The sequence below is a fragment of the Cervus elaphus genome, chromosome 5 (genome assembly GCF_910594005.1).
Source record: "Cervus elaphus chromosome 5, mCerEla1.1, whole genome shotgun sequence".
Classification (NCBI taxonomy): domain Eukaryota; kingdom Metazoa; phylum Chordata; class Mammalia; order Artiodactyla; family Cervidae; genus Cervus; species Cervus elaphus.
The window spans coordinates 91,945,815-91,960,767 of NC_057819.1; the positions used below are offsets into that span (position 1 = coordinate 91,945,815).

The following is a 14,953-nucleotide window of genomic DNA, read 5'->3' on the forward strand; positions in this document are numbered from 1 at the left end:
GGGTTGCAAAGAGTCAGACACAACTGAGCGACTGATACACACACACAGAACTCCTCCTAGTGAGAAGGCTGGGTTCATCAGGGGGATGGGTGGAAGGTGAGATTGTGCCCCTAACTGGTGAGGAGTAGGAGTGCCCGCCCTGAGCAGATCTGGATGGTTGGGGGTCGTTAAGATGAGGGAGTGGGCAGGCGAGTGAGAGTAGAGGCAGGGGCCCTTCTCTGGGCATCTAGAGTCACACGCTGTGATTATTTCCGCCCTCCTCCCACCCTCTTCCTCATCTACAGGTTAAAAACGACAAATCACAGCTTCATGTTCTGGCTGCAGCTGGGGAAGTGATTTCACAGCCTGCTGGCATGGAGCCATTTTTTTTTCCCCCTTTGGCGATTTCCCTGTTGGAAGTTGTTAAAGGAAGTGGCAAGCGCTGGCTGGGACCAGTGCTAGCAGGGAGCGTGGGGGATGCAGAGGCTGGATTCCAGGGCTGCAGCCACGGTCCACAGGCTCCTTGAATAAGCTCTTGCTGGTGGCGTGTTCAGAATTGAAGATGCAGGCGGGTCCGGTAAGGGGTTTATGTGGTATCTCCCGCTGGGCAGGTTTCTCTTCCCTCTTTCCTTGTATCCCCGTGTGTAAAGTCAGGTCTTCTCTTGGGGATGGAGAAGAAAGCTGCCTGACTTCTGCTACCATCTTGGCTTCCCACTGGCTGGGAGTGGCTGCAGCTCCCTGGGCCCCAGGAGGTAGGCCGTGTGGAGCGGGAGGCTGTGGAAGGTTAGACCAGAAGAGTGAGTGGGTATTTGACTCCTGGGTTCAGCTTTAATAGACGTGAATCCTGCCACACTCGCTCCTAGCCTCTCCTCCCGCCCCCTTCCCGTCCCTACCCTCTCCCTCTGGAAGCCCGAGTCCCCGCCATCCTGACTGCCTTGGCATCTGGGAGCATCCTTGGAATGTGGCCCACACCCTCACCCGGCCGCCGGCAGGGATCTGGGCCGGCTGTCGGTCCTACGGGCCCAGGGCTGCCTCCATACAGGAGAGTTGAGATCTAGAGCACTGATCTCGGTACCAGCTCAGCATGGCTGGCAAGTGGAGCCTTGGCCAGCGGACTGGCCTGTGGGCATCACCCAGCCAGTCAGGAGAAGACCTGAAGCCAGATTTAGAAGGAAGAGGGCAAACTGTAAGGGAGCATTTTATAGACACCAGCCTCTTTAATCCCTGGGATGGGGGTTGGGGGAAACACTAGGATCCCTACTTTATAGCTGGGCAAACTGAGGCTCAGAGACGTTGAGTGACATGTTAGCGTCACACAGCAGGCGGATAACCGAGTCAGGATTCAAACTCACATTCTTGTGACTCCAAAGCCTGGCTTCCTTCCCCTGACAGATCTTTGTCCTCTGACGTCTGACCCAGAATAGCCCAGCCTGGGGGGACTACTGTATGTAGTTGCGTGGTTGAATTGATCTTTATTTCTTCCAGTCTTCCTCCGTCTCCACTCCCCTTCCTGCTCCCCCCTACCCTCTTCCTCTCTCTCAGTCTCTTTCTTTTCTCTTTTTTGCCAGCCTCCCTTTCTCCCCTTCCCCACTCTTCCTTTCTCTTCTTTCATCCCTCTATGGTTCTTCCTTTCCTCAATCTCCTTCTTTCTCTCCTTTCCAGTTGCCTGTTCGACATCTGATGATCACTTACCTTGTGGCAGGTACCCAGATTCATTACTACAGGGGATTCCTTGATGAACAAAGTGCAGTCTGCCCTGAGGGGCTTACAGGGTGGTGGGATGTACTCATTTCCAAATAACCACGGTGATGGGTCCCCAGGGAGGAAAGGATGAAACATGGCAGGATGCAGGGCAGAGGATGCCTGCTCATGTTTTCGCCTGTTGGTCCACGCATGCGCTCACCCAGTGAACACACACTTACCTCCTGTTGTGAGTCAGGTCCTGTTCTAGGCACTGCCCATGAGTTCCTGTCCTTACAAGACTTGCAGACATCACCCTCTCCCATGGATGAAGTGATTTATTTCTCTGATCGTGAGCCAAAGTGCCCTCTTTTAAGCTTTGAGTGAGGAGGTACTCCTGGTTCCTGGATATCTGAAAAATCATGAGATGACTGCTCTGCTCAGCCCATATTGGTTGGGCAGTTTTTACAGTGAGCCCATTTCCTCAATCTTTTAGATTTCTGGGCTGCCAAGTCAAAACAAAAAACAAAAAACAAAAAAAAACCCCGACGAGACTGGCAGTACCATGTTTGTAGGGACCTGGTCTCTTGTTCATTGCTCTGTCTCCAGTGCCTGGCATGTAGGAAGTGTTCTCAATGAATGACTGAAGATGAGATTATCCAAGAGTTTTGGTCTCTTCAGTCTCAGGAACTCTCTGATCTGAGCTAGTGAAAGTTGAGTTGCAGGGGTCTCGGGGGAGGTCTTTGGGGGCTGCTGAGGCCTGGGGTTCCTGAACTGCTCTTGGTTTCCATCGGCAACAGGCAGACTTGAGCAAGACCGTGTGCCTGTCGCTTCCTCTGGGGCCACTGGCTCCTGAGCTGTCGGCCTTCCTTCTCTGGGGACTGCCTCCAAGGCAAGATTGCTCTGGAACAGATCTGCCCAGCTAGATAATGGGAAATTCTGGTGTCAATACCACACTGTTCTAATTATCTTAAAGAAAAAGTCTCTTCTCTCATTGCTCTTCCTTTAAAAAAAAAAAAATCAGCATGTAAGTTTCAGTGGCTCCTGCTTCCAGCTCTGTGCCTTTGAGCAGGCAGCAAGATTAGAAAGCAAGATTGCTTAAGGGCATGACCCCTGGAATTAGACAGCCTAGCCGTGGTGCTGGGAGGCAGACACAAGCTTCACTTTGCCACTTGCCAATGGTGTAATCTTGGATCTTACCTTTCTGAGCCTGTTACTAGTCTGTCGGCTGCTCTAACTAGAAACTGAGGAGTCATTTCTGATTCCTTCTGCTTCCTCCACCTTGACATTCAGTTGACTAGCAAATCCTACTAGCTCTATTTCCAAATATATATCCCCAATCCATCTATGTCTCTTTTTCACCATGGCCACCTCCCTAGTCCTAGCTACTTCCTGGACTTGTGCATTAACACCTGCATTGCTGTTTGTATCAGTCTTGCCCTTCCCTCCCTTTCATTGTTCGCGAGGCAAGAGTGATTTTTCTTTGTCATCTTTTTGTTGTTGTTGTTCAGTCACTAAGTCATGTCTGATTCTTTGTGACCCCATGGACTGCAACACGCCAGGCTCCTCTGTCCTTCACTATCTCCCGGAGTTTGCTCAAATTCATGTCCATTGAGTCGGTGATGCTATTTATCTGTCTCATCCACTTCTACTTTTGCCTTCAATCTTTCCCAGCATCGAGGTCTTTTTCCAGTGAGTCGACTCTTTGCATCAGTTGGCCAAAGTATTAGAGCTTCAGCTTTAGCATCAGTCCTTCCCATAAATAGTCAGGGTTGATTTCCTTTAGGATTGACTGGTTTGATCGCTTTGCTGTCCAAGGGACTCTCAAGAGTCTTCTCCAGCACCACAATTCGAAAGCGTTACTTCTTTGAGGCTCAGCCTTCTTTATGATCCAACTCTCATATCCATACACGACTACTGGAAAAACCATAGCTTTGACTATACGGACCTTTGTCTTCTTTTTAAAATATTTGTTTATTTATTATTCGGCTGTGTTGGGTCTGGAACATGCATGCTCTTCACTGCAGAGCTCAGGCTTCTCTCTAGTTGGGGTACACGGGCTCACCACCTTGAGTTGTGTTGCATCTTTGGCATTTGAGATCTTAGTTCCCCAACCAGGGATCAAACCTATGTCCTTTGCATTGGAAGGCGGAGTCTTAACCACTGGACCATCAGGGAATTCCCACGTGATTCTTCTTAAAGCCTCAATCTGACCCCCTCACTTTTCGGAGTACGGTGCTTCACTGGTGTCTTGTTGCACTCAGCATACAATCCAGACCCCTCACCATGACCTTCAAGGCTCTGGAGTATTGGCATCTGCCTCCTTCTGTGTCTCCTCCTGCCCCTTCTCACCCTTCCCCTCATGTTAGGACAGGTCAGGTTGTTTCCTGTCGTAGCCCGGGGCCTCTGTGTATTCTGTTTCCTCTGTCTGGAAGTTTCTACACTGTCATGGCTAGCACCTTCTCGTCCTCTGATGGGAGCTTAGAAGTCAGCTCTTCAGAGAAGCTATCCCGTCTAAAATTAGATGCACACGCCCCCCACCCCCATAGCCACCACTGTCTCAGTATGCTATTTCCTTTTGGCACTTATTCATCAATCTCGATTACGTATTTTAGTTATTTTTGAATTTGTTTTTTTTATTGTTTCTTGATAGAATATAAGCTCCCTAAGGAAAGAGACTATATATTTTGTTCGCTGCTGTATCCTCTGTGCTGAGTAAGGTGCCTGGCCCACCCTTGCTATACAGTAGTTGTCTGTTGATTATGGGTGGATGGATGGATGGATAAATAAGTGGAGAATGACATGGTACCAGGGCACATAGTAAACCCTTACTAAGTAAAAGCTATTATGTTCTCCTACAACTAGTTAAAACTTTTCTGTAGCCAAGTTCCAATACAAGTTGGCTTAAAGAAAACAGTCTTTTATCAGCTTAGGTAATAAAAGTCCAGGGAAGTCTGGATGCAGAAGCCCAGATGATGCCTTTAGAGCACACTTCTCAGACAGGCCCACTCCACGTGGCAGGCTTGAAAGGCACCAGGACCTATGCCTCACTTTTTTTCAGCAGAGTTAGCAGTATTGCCTATTAAGAGCTTCTTACCCTAGAACTGTGGGTGAAAAATCCCAGGGAAGGCTCTGATTGGCTTGGCTTTAGTCATGTGCTCACATCAGAACCAATCACAGAGCTTGTAAGACAGAGAACTCCCATTGGCCAAAATTAGGCCATAGGTTCAGCCCTTTGGCCGAAAGATGGTGAGCTGAAGGATCAAGGCCATCTGCACTTGGAAAATGTGTCTTGGAGGAAAGACTACCCTGCTGACAGAAGAAGCATGCACAAGCACGCACTCACTCCCAACTGTTGCTACTGCAGCTCCCCGCCCTCACCCTCACCAGGGCTCTCCATGGAGCTGGGTCACCTGGCTTTCCCCTGGGGGTGTCTCGGGGTGTCATTGTGCCAGCTTTTCCCAACAGTGAGCAGAACTCCTTTGTTGGTATAGGAGATGAAGTGCCTCAGGCTCAGAGATGGGTCATCAAAGACCTAGACCCTGGCAGGGGGTCCTCAGAGATCTTATATCTAGGATGTAATAGGTGAGCCTATTCCTCAGTTTTTAAAAAATTAATATTTATTTTTGGCTGTGCTGGCCTTCATCCCTTTGTGTGGGCTTCCTCTAGTTGCAGTGAGTGGGGGCTACACCTCACCGGTGTGAGAGCTTCTCATTGCAGTGGCCTCTCTTGTTTTGAAGTCCAGGCTCCAAGCATGTGGGCTTCAGTAGTTGTGGCACACATGCTTAGTTGCTCCGTTACCAGGGAAGTCCCAGTTTTTATTTTTAATAACACCTCATTTTCTTCACTGTGAAAACAAAAAGTATTTATTTTAGAAAGTATACAAAAGCAAAGAAAATGGGTCCTCTGTAACCCTACACAGAGGTAATGATTGCTTCTTGGCTTTTCAGGGTGTTTTTTGTTTTTTTCTTAATAGCCAATAATTTACACAAATATTCCTTTTCAAAGTATGAAAAGTGTAGAAATTAAAGAAAACAATACTACTGTTTATTGACGGTTTACATCATAATCTTACAACCAAGAGGAAATGCTGGAAACATTTTGATACATTTCCTTCCAGTTGGCCTTCTTTGTTGGTTGATCTTTCTTTTCTTTTTTAATGTCATCTATTCGTGAATTTATACTATGATTGTTTAGCAAGTGTTGCCAGTGTGCCTGGCACTGAGCTGTGAGCTTTATGTGGAGAGTCTCTTTCAGTTCTCCCAGTAACCTTCTGGGGAGATGTCTTTAATTCCATTCTGGCTGCTGTAACAAAAATAACATAAAGTGGGCTGGGCAGCTTATAAACAACAGAAATTTATTTCTCACCATTCTGGTGACCAGGAAGTCCAAGATCAAGGTGCCAGTAGATACAGTGTCTGGTGAGGATCCACTTCCTGGTTCATAGATGACCATTTTCTGCTGTGTCTTCGCATGATGGGAGGAACCAGGCAGCTCTCTGGTGTTTTTTATAAGGGCACTAATCCCAAACTGAGGGCTGCACACTCATGACGTCTCAAAGACCCTGCTGATACTGTCACACTGGGATTAGGTTTCCACATATTAATTTTGGGGAGAACATGTGTTTAGTCTGTAGCAAGAGGCAATGCTTTTATCCCCAAAGTAGGATAGAGAGAGGCTTCCCTGGTGGCTCAGATGGTAAAGAATCTGCCTGCAGTGCGGGAGACCCGGGTTCAATCCCTGGGTCAGAGAGATCTTCTGGAGAAGGGAATGACAACCCACTCCAGTATTCGTGGCTGGGAAATCCCATGGACAGAGGAGCCTGGTGGGCTATACAGTCCATTGGGTCGCAAAGAGTTGGACAGAACTGAGTGACTGACACTTCCATACGACAGAGACAGAGAAACTGACAGTGTCACTTATCCCAGGTCACTTAGACGGTAAGTGGAGGAGCCAGGATTCATTTCCGGGAAGTCTGGCTCAAAAGCCAAGGTCACAACACACACACAGACACACAACACACACACTTTATATTCTCATGGATAGGCCCATGTTGTATATTTCCTCTGTGGTCCTGAACATCTCTTCTTTTTAAAAACTTCATTTTAAAAGTAACGTTTTGTAAATCTAATGACACATGTTTATCATAAGAAAATTTGAAGACACACAGAAGCCCAAAAAAGAAAAAAAAAAAAATCCCCCCACAACCCCACCAGCCACTGTTTGCCAACCATATAACTTTAGACCTTTTTTCCCCCATCTACACATAGTCAAGTGCATCCTTTTTGGCATACAGTTCTGAGTTTTGATAGCTGGTAGCTCTTCCCACGGGTGTCTAAACCACCCAGCCCCAGATCTGTGAGAACCGCAGAGGCAGTGGGAGCAGTTGGAGTTCATGCAGGGGTGGGGGTTCCCCAGATGATTCACTGGAAGAGGGGGGATGATCATGCTCCTTGTTGGCTCAAGTCTGAATCTTTGGAGGAGGGCCGGGAGGCAGGAACACCTCTCTGTCTGCGGCTGGTATCCTAGGTACCCTAGGTGCCTGGCCCCCTGCCCGACACCCGGCCCCCTGCAGCGAGGCTGGCTGGAACCTGCGTGTCTTACACCCAGCACCTGCTCCGGGAGCTATGTGCTGACTCCCCAGCGCCCGGGCACAGACTATTTTTGGCTGCAGTGACTGTTCACTACAGTCATGAAAACAGAAACTCTTCTCCCTACCTTGTCCTTCCCTGGGACAGCACACCAGGGGCCGGGGCTGCCGGGGACCCTGGGCTCGGGCCCCTCGTCATGCACTGCCTGTGGAGCTGGGTGCCGGCCAAGGCTACGCGGGGCTCAGGGACCCCGCCTCCCGTGGTGCTGCGCGAGGCCCGGAGCCTGGACCAGCCCGGGCCGAAGGGTGGCGAGGTAGGCACTGGGGTCTGGGATCAAGTGGCCTTTCCATGAGAGCCTGGAAGGGAGTGTGTTTGGCTGGGCCCCAGGTCCTCGCTTTGCCGTCTTATAGAACACATCAGGAAAAACGAGCATATTGGGGTAGAATGTGCCTTCCATTTCATAGCATTTCATTCGCTTTCTTTTTTACAGTGAAGTGGCTGGTGGGGACCCATTGGGATCTTACTGAAATAGATTTTTCCCCGTTCTCCTGGTGAACGGTTTGGGGCCCAATTGTGCTTTTGGTTTGAACAGGGCACACACTTGTTTTGAGCCAGCTTCTTCCTCTGGGAGCTTAGGAAACCAGAGTTATATGGGCAGGCCCAGCCCTGCCTCAGTGCTTCTGGTCAACCTGATAAGAGGAGGCCAAGCCGTGTAAAGACTGTGTGTGCTAGATTTGGAGGTACACGGATCAGGGTCCAACCCAGGCTCCATTACTTGCTTGCTGTGTCTTAGGTGAGTAACCTAATCTTCCTGAACTCCACTTTCCTTCACAAGGAAGCAATTGTGCCCAGGCCACTTCACAAGTGGCTGTGGTACAAGGAGTTGTTATTTGATGATTGGACTGGTTGTGAAAAGAGGCAATGTGTCAAGAAGCTGGGTGAGAATCAACGTGCCACAGCCCTGGGTGGGTCTTAGAGCTCAGCTCAGAACCTGGGTGTTTGGCTGTAGCTGGTAATGTGGGGTTTGCTTCTTCTTTTCAAAAAGAAGAAAAATGTGTGTCACCAAAGTAGGCAGGGGTTGGGGTGGGCAAGAGCAGGGAGTTGAGGATCTCTGCTGCCCACCCACTATCTTCTGAGGCACCAAGACTTTAGGGACTTGCCAGGGTGAGGCCATGAGCCAAGAACCCCTCTGCTTCCGATTCCATGGGGCTTTGGACACATGAGGTGAGCACATGGCATGGTGTCCCTTAGGTCAGCACCTTTGGAAAAGATTCTCAGGGTAGACCTCAGGGAAGTCTTCCTCTTGGCTCAGTTTCTTAGAGGAGCTCAGAAAAGTTGGCAGGAATGAAACCTTTCTATCTGGGTAAGGAATGCCCACCAGGGGTTGGTACATCCTGGTGTTAGTCACTGGCAACGCCTTGATCCTGTTGTTCTGGGTGACCCAGATAGGTCCCCTTCCCTCTCTGGGCCTCGATTTCCTCCTCTGTAGAATGAGTATTGGAGTAGAATGTCTCTAAGGGTCCTTTGAGGGGTTCCTGCGTGGCGCTAGCAGTAAAGAACCCACCTGCCGATGCAGAAGACAAAAGGGACACGGGTTTGATCCCTGGGTCCGGAAGATCCCCTGGAGGAGGGCAATGGCAACTCACTCCAGTATTCTTGCCTGGAGAATCCCATGGACAGAGCAGCCTCGCGGGCTATACAGCCCGTAGCGCCACCAAGAGTCAGACACTGAACAGTCAGACTGAAGCGACTTAGTACGCCTGCAAGTGTCCTTTGAACTCTGCCTTAGATCTTGGCAGAGGAAGACCTTCTCTCCTGTCTTCCCAACCTCATGAATACGCATTGGCCCCTTCGTGCCCTCAGCCCCTGATGGCCCTGACGATGGTCTCCTTGGCTTGAGTCCTCTGTGGCTGCCATGGGCCAGGAGTTGTTTATAGGGTTTCTGGAAAACTGCAGAGAGGGGGCTGCCTCCTTCCAGGGTCTCCCAAGAGATCTCAGTCTCCTGCTTGGACCTCGTGGGGCAGCTCGGAAACAATGGGCCTCTGTCGTCAGTGGAGCAGCCTGCCTCTCAGGTCTCCAGCTCTGCGCTCACTTCCTGCAGTGCGGCTTATCCCGATCCCTCCCACCACCCCACCCCAGCCCTTGACGCATGGCCCCAAAGGACAGAGCGTGCTGAACACTGGGATGTGCCCCTCTGGTGGAGGGAGGGGTCTGAGATTTGTCTCCTGGCCTCATAGGAGGGTCAGACTCCACAGCTGAGGCCGGGCATGTGCCAGGGCCCTGAGCGAAATCACTGGGCCCTGAGTTTGCCCACTGGCCAGTCTGGCGTGGGGCTGGGTGAGGGGCTCACTGGCTGCACTCAGAGCTGTCACACTGCAGGTGTGGAGGAGACGGAGTACACTTGTCTGGGAACCCACTCTTGACTGGTATGTTTGCACAGGGGAGAACTGGAAGGGGAGATGTTGGGGATCAGCTGGCCACAGACAACGGCCATGCCTGACCCCTCTGTATTTCTGTTGGTGCCTTTACGCCCTGGAGAGCTGGGACTCCCCACGGGGAGGTGCATTTCTAACCAGACCATGCTCCCTGCACCCTCTGCTGAGGATCGCTGAGCACCCCAAGTTTGCCAGAGCTGTCGTCCTGGGCAGTCTCTCACATCTACCCCTTCCCATCTCAGAAGTGTCCCTGTTGAGATGGTCCGTCCCAGGCTCACCCTCTCCCCGGAGGCCCTCTTCTTCACCCAGCTGCTGGCTTGGCCTGTGTCGCCACGGCCACCCTGCTCATGCACCTGCTGTGTCAACAAGGGATGCCATGAGGGCCTACAGGCTTGGGGAGCTGCTGCCCTGGAGTGGGGCTCATGGCGACGACCCCTGACCTCCAGCCGCCCCGGCTCCGGCTCCTCCACACTGCCCTGCTTGTGCCAGGAGGGACCTTCCCCCGCCCCCATCTGCTGCTTCCCTAAGCATCACCCAAGGGTTAGGGAGGTGTTAGTCACTCACAGTTGTCTGACTCTTTTCGACTCCATGGTCTGTAGCCCTGCAGGCTCCTCTGTCCGTGGGATTTTCCAGGCAAGAATACTGGAGTGGGTTGCCATGCCCTTGCCCTTCTCCAGGAGATCTTCCTGACCCAGGGATCGAACGCGCATCTCCCTGCAGCTCCAGCATTGCAGGCAGATTCTTTACCACGGAGCCACCGGGGAAGCCCTACCCAAGGGGGCTCGTGTATTCTTTTGACTGCTATTACACCCTCCCCCTGGCCTACCCTGACCCCAGTCTTCCTTTGGAATGTTCTTTTTCTTGTTTGTTTTAGAGTATTCCATTTTTGACTTGAGTTTTACCATGGAGTCTAGTGGACAATAGTGTTCTTTCTGACAGTCAGCGAGCATCCCGGGGGAAGAGACCCCCCCCTGCAATAGAAGCCCACCCATCTCCTCTCTCCATCTTGGGAGCAGTATGTATAGGGGAAAGCACACAGCCCCAAACCTTTTGGGGGGGGTTGGTGTGTGTTCCTCTAATGCTGGGAGTATCCGGCCGTTTTCAAACAGCATCCCGGAGAACTGGTTTGGGAAATGTGTGTTGAAGATACAGAGAAAGGTCACAAAATGTGGGCCTGCCTCATCTCTCCTCTGGGCCCAGCATAGCTGGTGTGTGTTTGTTGAGTGGTTGAATGACCCACTTCAGCCTGTGGACCCAACCCAGCCCGCTACTGGTTTCTCTACAGCCTTTGGAGCTTTGAATGGTTTTCACATTTTTAACTGGTAGGAAAAGCAAAACAAGACTCTTTTGTGACGTGTGAAAATGAAATGAAATTCATGTTTCCGTGTGCATAGTTAAGGTTTTACTGGCACCAGCCACACCCATGTGTTCGCATATTGTCTGTGGCTGCCTGGGAGCTCTGACAGCAGGGTTGACTAGTTGTGACAGAGGTCATATGGCCTGTAAAGATGAAGATACTCTATGGCCTGTTCAGAAAAAGTGTACCAATTCCTGCACTAGGTGCCGAGGGTTTATGGGAGGAAGGATGGGACCTGGGAGGCAGCCCCAAGTGAGGCCTTCCAGGAGGGTGAGGCCAGCCCCCTGGGGTGATGGTGGTGGCCGTGGTGAGAGCAGATGTCGCCGGAAGCTAGAGATTTGGTCTCAGGCAGACTCAGAGAGCACCTGCCTCCTCCAGAGGGCAGGACGGGGACTGAGGGGGCCTGGCAGGACTGCTAAGGGGGTTTGAAAGTCATGTAGAGAGAAGAACCGCCCCCCAGGAGGCCTCCTGCAGCTGCCTTTTAACCCCACAGCCAGAGCGCACCCCAGCTGGCATGGGAGGAGGGCACAGCGTGGAGCCTGGAAACCAGATGTGACCTGTGATGCCAAGAAGACCCTACCCTGGGAAAAGGATCCCACATTACAGAGCAAAGAAGGGGGCACCGGTGCAGGCAGAGCCAGTTGACTGTGAAGAGGTAGAGATGGCCATGTCTCAGCCTCACCAAACAGGCTGTGTGACCTTGAGCCAGTTGCCTAGCCTCTCTGAGCCTTGTCACCCATCTCAGGCTTTTTTGAGGATTGCCGGTGCTGACCTCTGTAGTTGATCTCACAGAATGCCTGGCACCCAAGAGCTGAGTAATAACTGCTCGTTGCTCACCCTGTTTTGACCCCCTTCTCACCTCCTCCCCTTTTACCTGCACCCCTGTACCTCCACACCCTATCACACCATTACGCCCTCTCTCTGAGGCTTTCAGGCCCAGATGTACTGATCTGTAGGCCAGAGATGGCCACTCCCTGAAGAGTCCCCCAGGCTTCCTGCTCTGCAAGCCTCCACCCCGCCTTGTGGGAAGGAGGGAGGCACCAGGGTACAGGAGAGAGCATCTCCTGGGATGTTTGTGAGCTTTGGCTGGGCTGGGGTTGAGTTGAAGGATCAGGGGCCTCGTGAGAGGACAGGTGGGAGGTCCAGCCCCCAGGGTGCTGCCCTGCCCTGGCCAGCCCCACTTTCTTAGACCTTTCTGCCCTGGACTACTTTGGCCAGACTTAAGGCCCCACAGTTTGCCTGCCCTCATGGTTCTCACCACCAGAAGTTCCGATTCAATTGATGTAAGGTAGGGCCTGGTTATCAGGATCCTTTTTTTTTTTTTTTTTTTTTGGCCTGGCTGCTTGGCATGTGGCATCTTAGTTCCCTAACCAGGAATTGAACTCATGCCCACCCCCCACCCCCACTCCCACTCCCCCATGGTGGAAATGAAGTGTTTTAACCACTGCACTGCCAGGGAAGTCTCAGGATCATTTTATTTTTTTTCCCCCAGGATCATTTTTAAAAGCCTCCCAGGTGATTCCAGTTTGCTGCCAGGGTCGAGAGACACTGACCTGATCTAGCCAAACCTACTCATTTTATAAACGATGAAACAGAAGCCCAGAGAGGGGCAGGGACTGGCCCAAGGTTGGCAAAGTTCTGACCAAATCTGACCCTTCTTTCACCAGGAAGTGATAGAGAGAAGCCCTCCAGGAAGGGGTGACTTCTCCCAGGAGGGGCTTTTTCTCATTTCCCAGAACTAGGATAGTGACTAGGTCCAGACCTGGTCCAGAGACAAAGCCAGTATCCCTAAAGCTATTTGCTGATCTCCATGGAAACCCCAGGAGGCTGCCCGACCCAGGTCCCTCACCGCCTCAGCCCCTCCTGTGTTCCCAGAATATCCAGCTATTATTATCCGAGTCTCACCCCTTCTTCTCCCTCGGCACCAGCAGTGGTGAGAAGGCAGGAAGGAACATCTGTCAGGTGCCCCCTCGCCAACTGGAGAGATGTGGGCTCCCGGCCTGGGCTGCCAGAGAACCCCCCTGCTCCTCTGTCTCTGCTGCCCCGGCCACCGAGGGGTGGACAGGGCTCCGGGAGTCCACCTCTGGCCTCTCTGCTGTGACCAGCTCCTGGGAAAGCATCTGAGATGAAGGATTCCGGCTCTTGAATTAAGCCCCAGCCAGGCCAGTTGGGGACGCCTCTGCCCACCCACCAGAAATCCAGGTTCGGTCGATGGACCATGCATGCTGGGTGCACTGGTTGAGGCAGTTACCCCTGTGGCCAGTCCGTGCTATGCTCCAGGACTAGACACAATGCCAGAAGGAGACCCCAAGTGTGGGCTTGCCTCTCGGCCTTCCCTCTGGCCAGGTCTTCATCCCGGTTCTGTCCTGAGCTGCATGGATTCTTGTGGCACGTGGTCCACACGCAGGCTGTGAAGTCCCTGGCGTTTGCACAGCCCGCCTGACTGGCCACGGCCGGGGGAACAGCTCTCCATGTCAGCCTGCACCGTTTGCTAAGTATAGACCCCAGGCAGCCCCGTGGCTGCTGGTAAGTGCTGGGACACCATCTGATACCCAGCTGGGCCTGTGACACCAGTCGCTGCCAGCTGCTGAGGGGAGGGGCAGCGTGCTTGGGCCAGCCCGACCCCGCCTTCTGCCGCAGAGAACACAGCCAGCAGTTTCACCATCACAGACTGGGAGTCACCTCCCTGCTCCACTGGCCCTGCCCTCTAATCATCATCAGAAAGCATAACTTAATGTCACCTATGGGAGAAGTAAGCTGTAGCTCGAGGGGACTGGCTCAAGGGAGCCAGTGTGCCTGTCCCACGGCCCCGCTGCCTGCCTCCACGCTCACGTGCTGACCCGGGGCTGGGTGGAACCAGGGCGTCTCCAACAATGGGTCGGACAACACGTCTTCCCTTCCTGGTTTCTAGTTCATATTTTTTCCTTCTTTTTTTTTTAAAATTAATTTATTTGGCTGCTCCGGGTCTTTGTTGTGGCACATGGGATCTAGTTCCCTGACCAGGGATCGAACCTGGGCCCTCTGCATTAGGAGCACAGAGTCTTAGCCACTGGACCACCAGGAAGTCCCATATTTTCTTCTTTACACAGAACCTGGGGTGGGATGGACAGTAATTCCTGAGGCAGTGTGATGCTCAGCCTTTCAACCCTTCTCCAGAACTCCAGGGTCTGGATGCCTGGCTTGAGACAACTTGGCATCTTCACATGCCTCCAGGTAGGTGAGAGACCCTCCCACAGTCTCGGGGCCTCTCAGACCTGAGAGCATTTCCGGCAGCTTCACCTGCTGGGTTGTCTTGTGAGCCCATGAGTTCACCTTCAGCAGGTGGTAACACTCATTCCCTAATTTGCTTTTGATTTAGAGCTTACACAGAACAATTGTACATGAATTACCCTGGTCTGAAATAACCTCCTAACCCAGACTTGGCTGTGTTTGTGTCTGAGCAGGAGGATCACATCCACATGTGAGGCTTGTTGGTGGGGGCGTTGCCTGAGTCTTGATGGAAGGAGAAGTCAGAGCCCTTCCCGGGGCCGGCACAGCCACTAGCCCAGCCTGACTGTTGCCTGGCCAGAGGCACAGCAGAGGCCAGGGGAGGCGTCGTCTTTGTATCCTGGCTTGCCTAGTTCCAGCACACCTGCCTCATGCACTATCGCTTCTCGACTGGATTCACTTTGGGTCCCTGGTGGCTCAGATAGTAAAGAATTTGCCTGCAGCATAGGAGACCGAGGTGCGATCCTGGGTCGGGAAGGTCCCCTGGAGAAGGGGATGGCAGCCCACTCCAGTATCCTTGCCTGGAGAATCCCACGGACAGGAAAGCCTGGTGGATTGCAGTCTATGGGGTCGCAGAAACACGACTGAGTGACTAATACTACTTTCTGAATACACTCATAGGAGTTGGAAGGCCAGGGCCCACT

The 14,953-nt window shown here is 52.1% G+C and overlaps 1 protein-coding gene and 1 non-coding gene across 9 annotated transcripts in view; one reads left to right on the top strand and one right to left on the bottom strand.

Annotated features, from left to right (window-relative positions):
• The window catches only part of KSR1 (kinase suppressor of ras 1), a 162,201-nt gene that overhangs the window by 98,506 nt on the left and 48,742 nt on the right, over positions 1 to 14,953 (top strand). The window contains exon 1 of one of the 8 annotated variants that reach the window (XM_043903137.1): positions 412 to 556. The exons of 6 other annotated variants lie outside the window; for them this stretch is intronic. In XM_043903137.1, the coding sequence (XP_043759072.1) occupies positions 542 to 556 (15 nt within the window). In that variant the 5' untranslated portion in view covers positions 412 to 541. Of the gene's footprint in view, positions 1 to 411; positions 557 to 7,333; positions 7,564 to 14,953 lie in introns of those variants that run through there. One more of the 8 variants, XM_043903136.1, reaches the window with a different exon arrangement.
• TRNAR-CCU lies at positions 14,034 to 14,106 on the bottom strand. Its single transcript has one exon. It is a non-coding gene; the product is annotated as a tRNA-Arg (tRNA).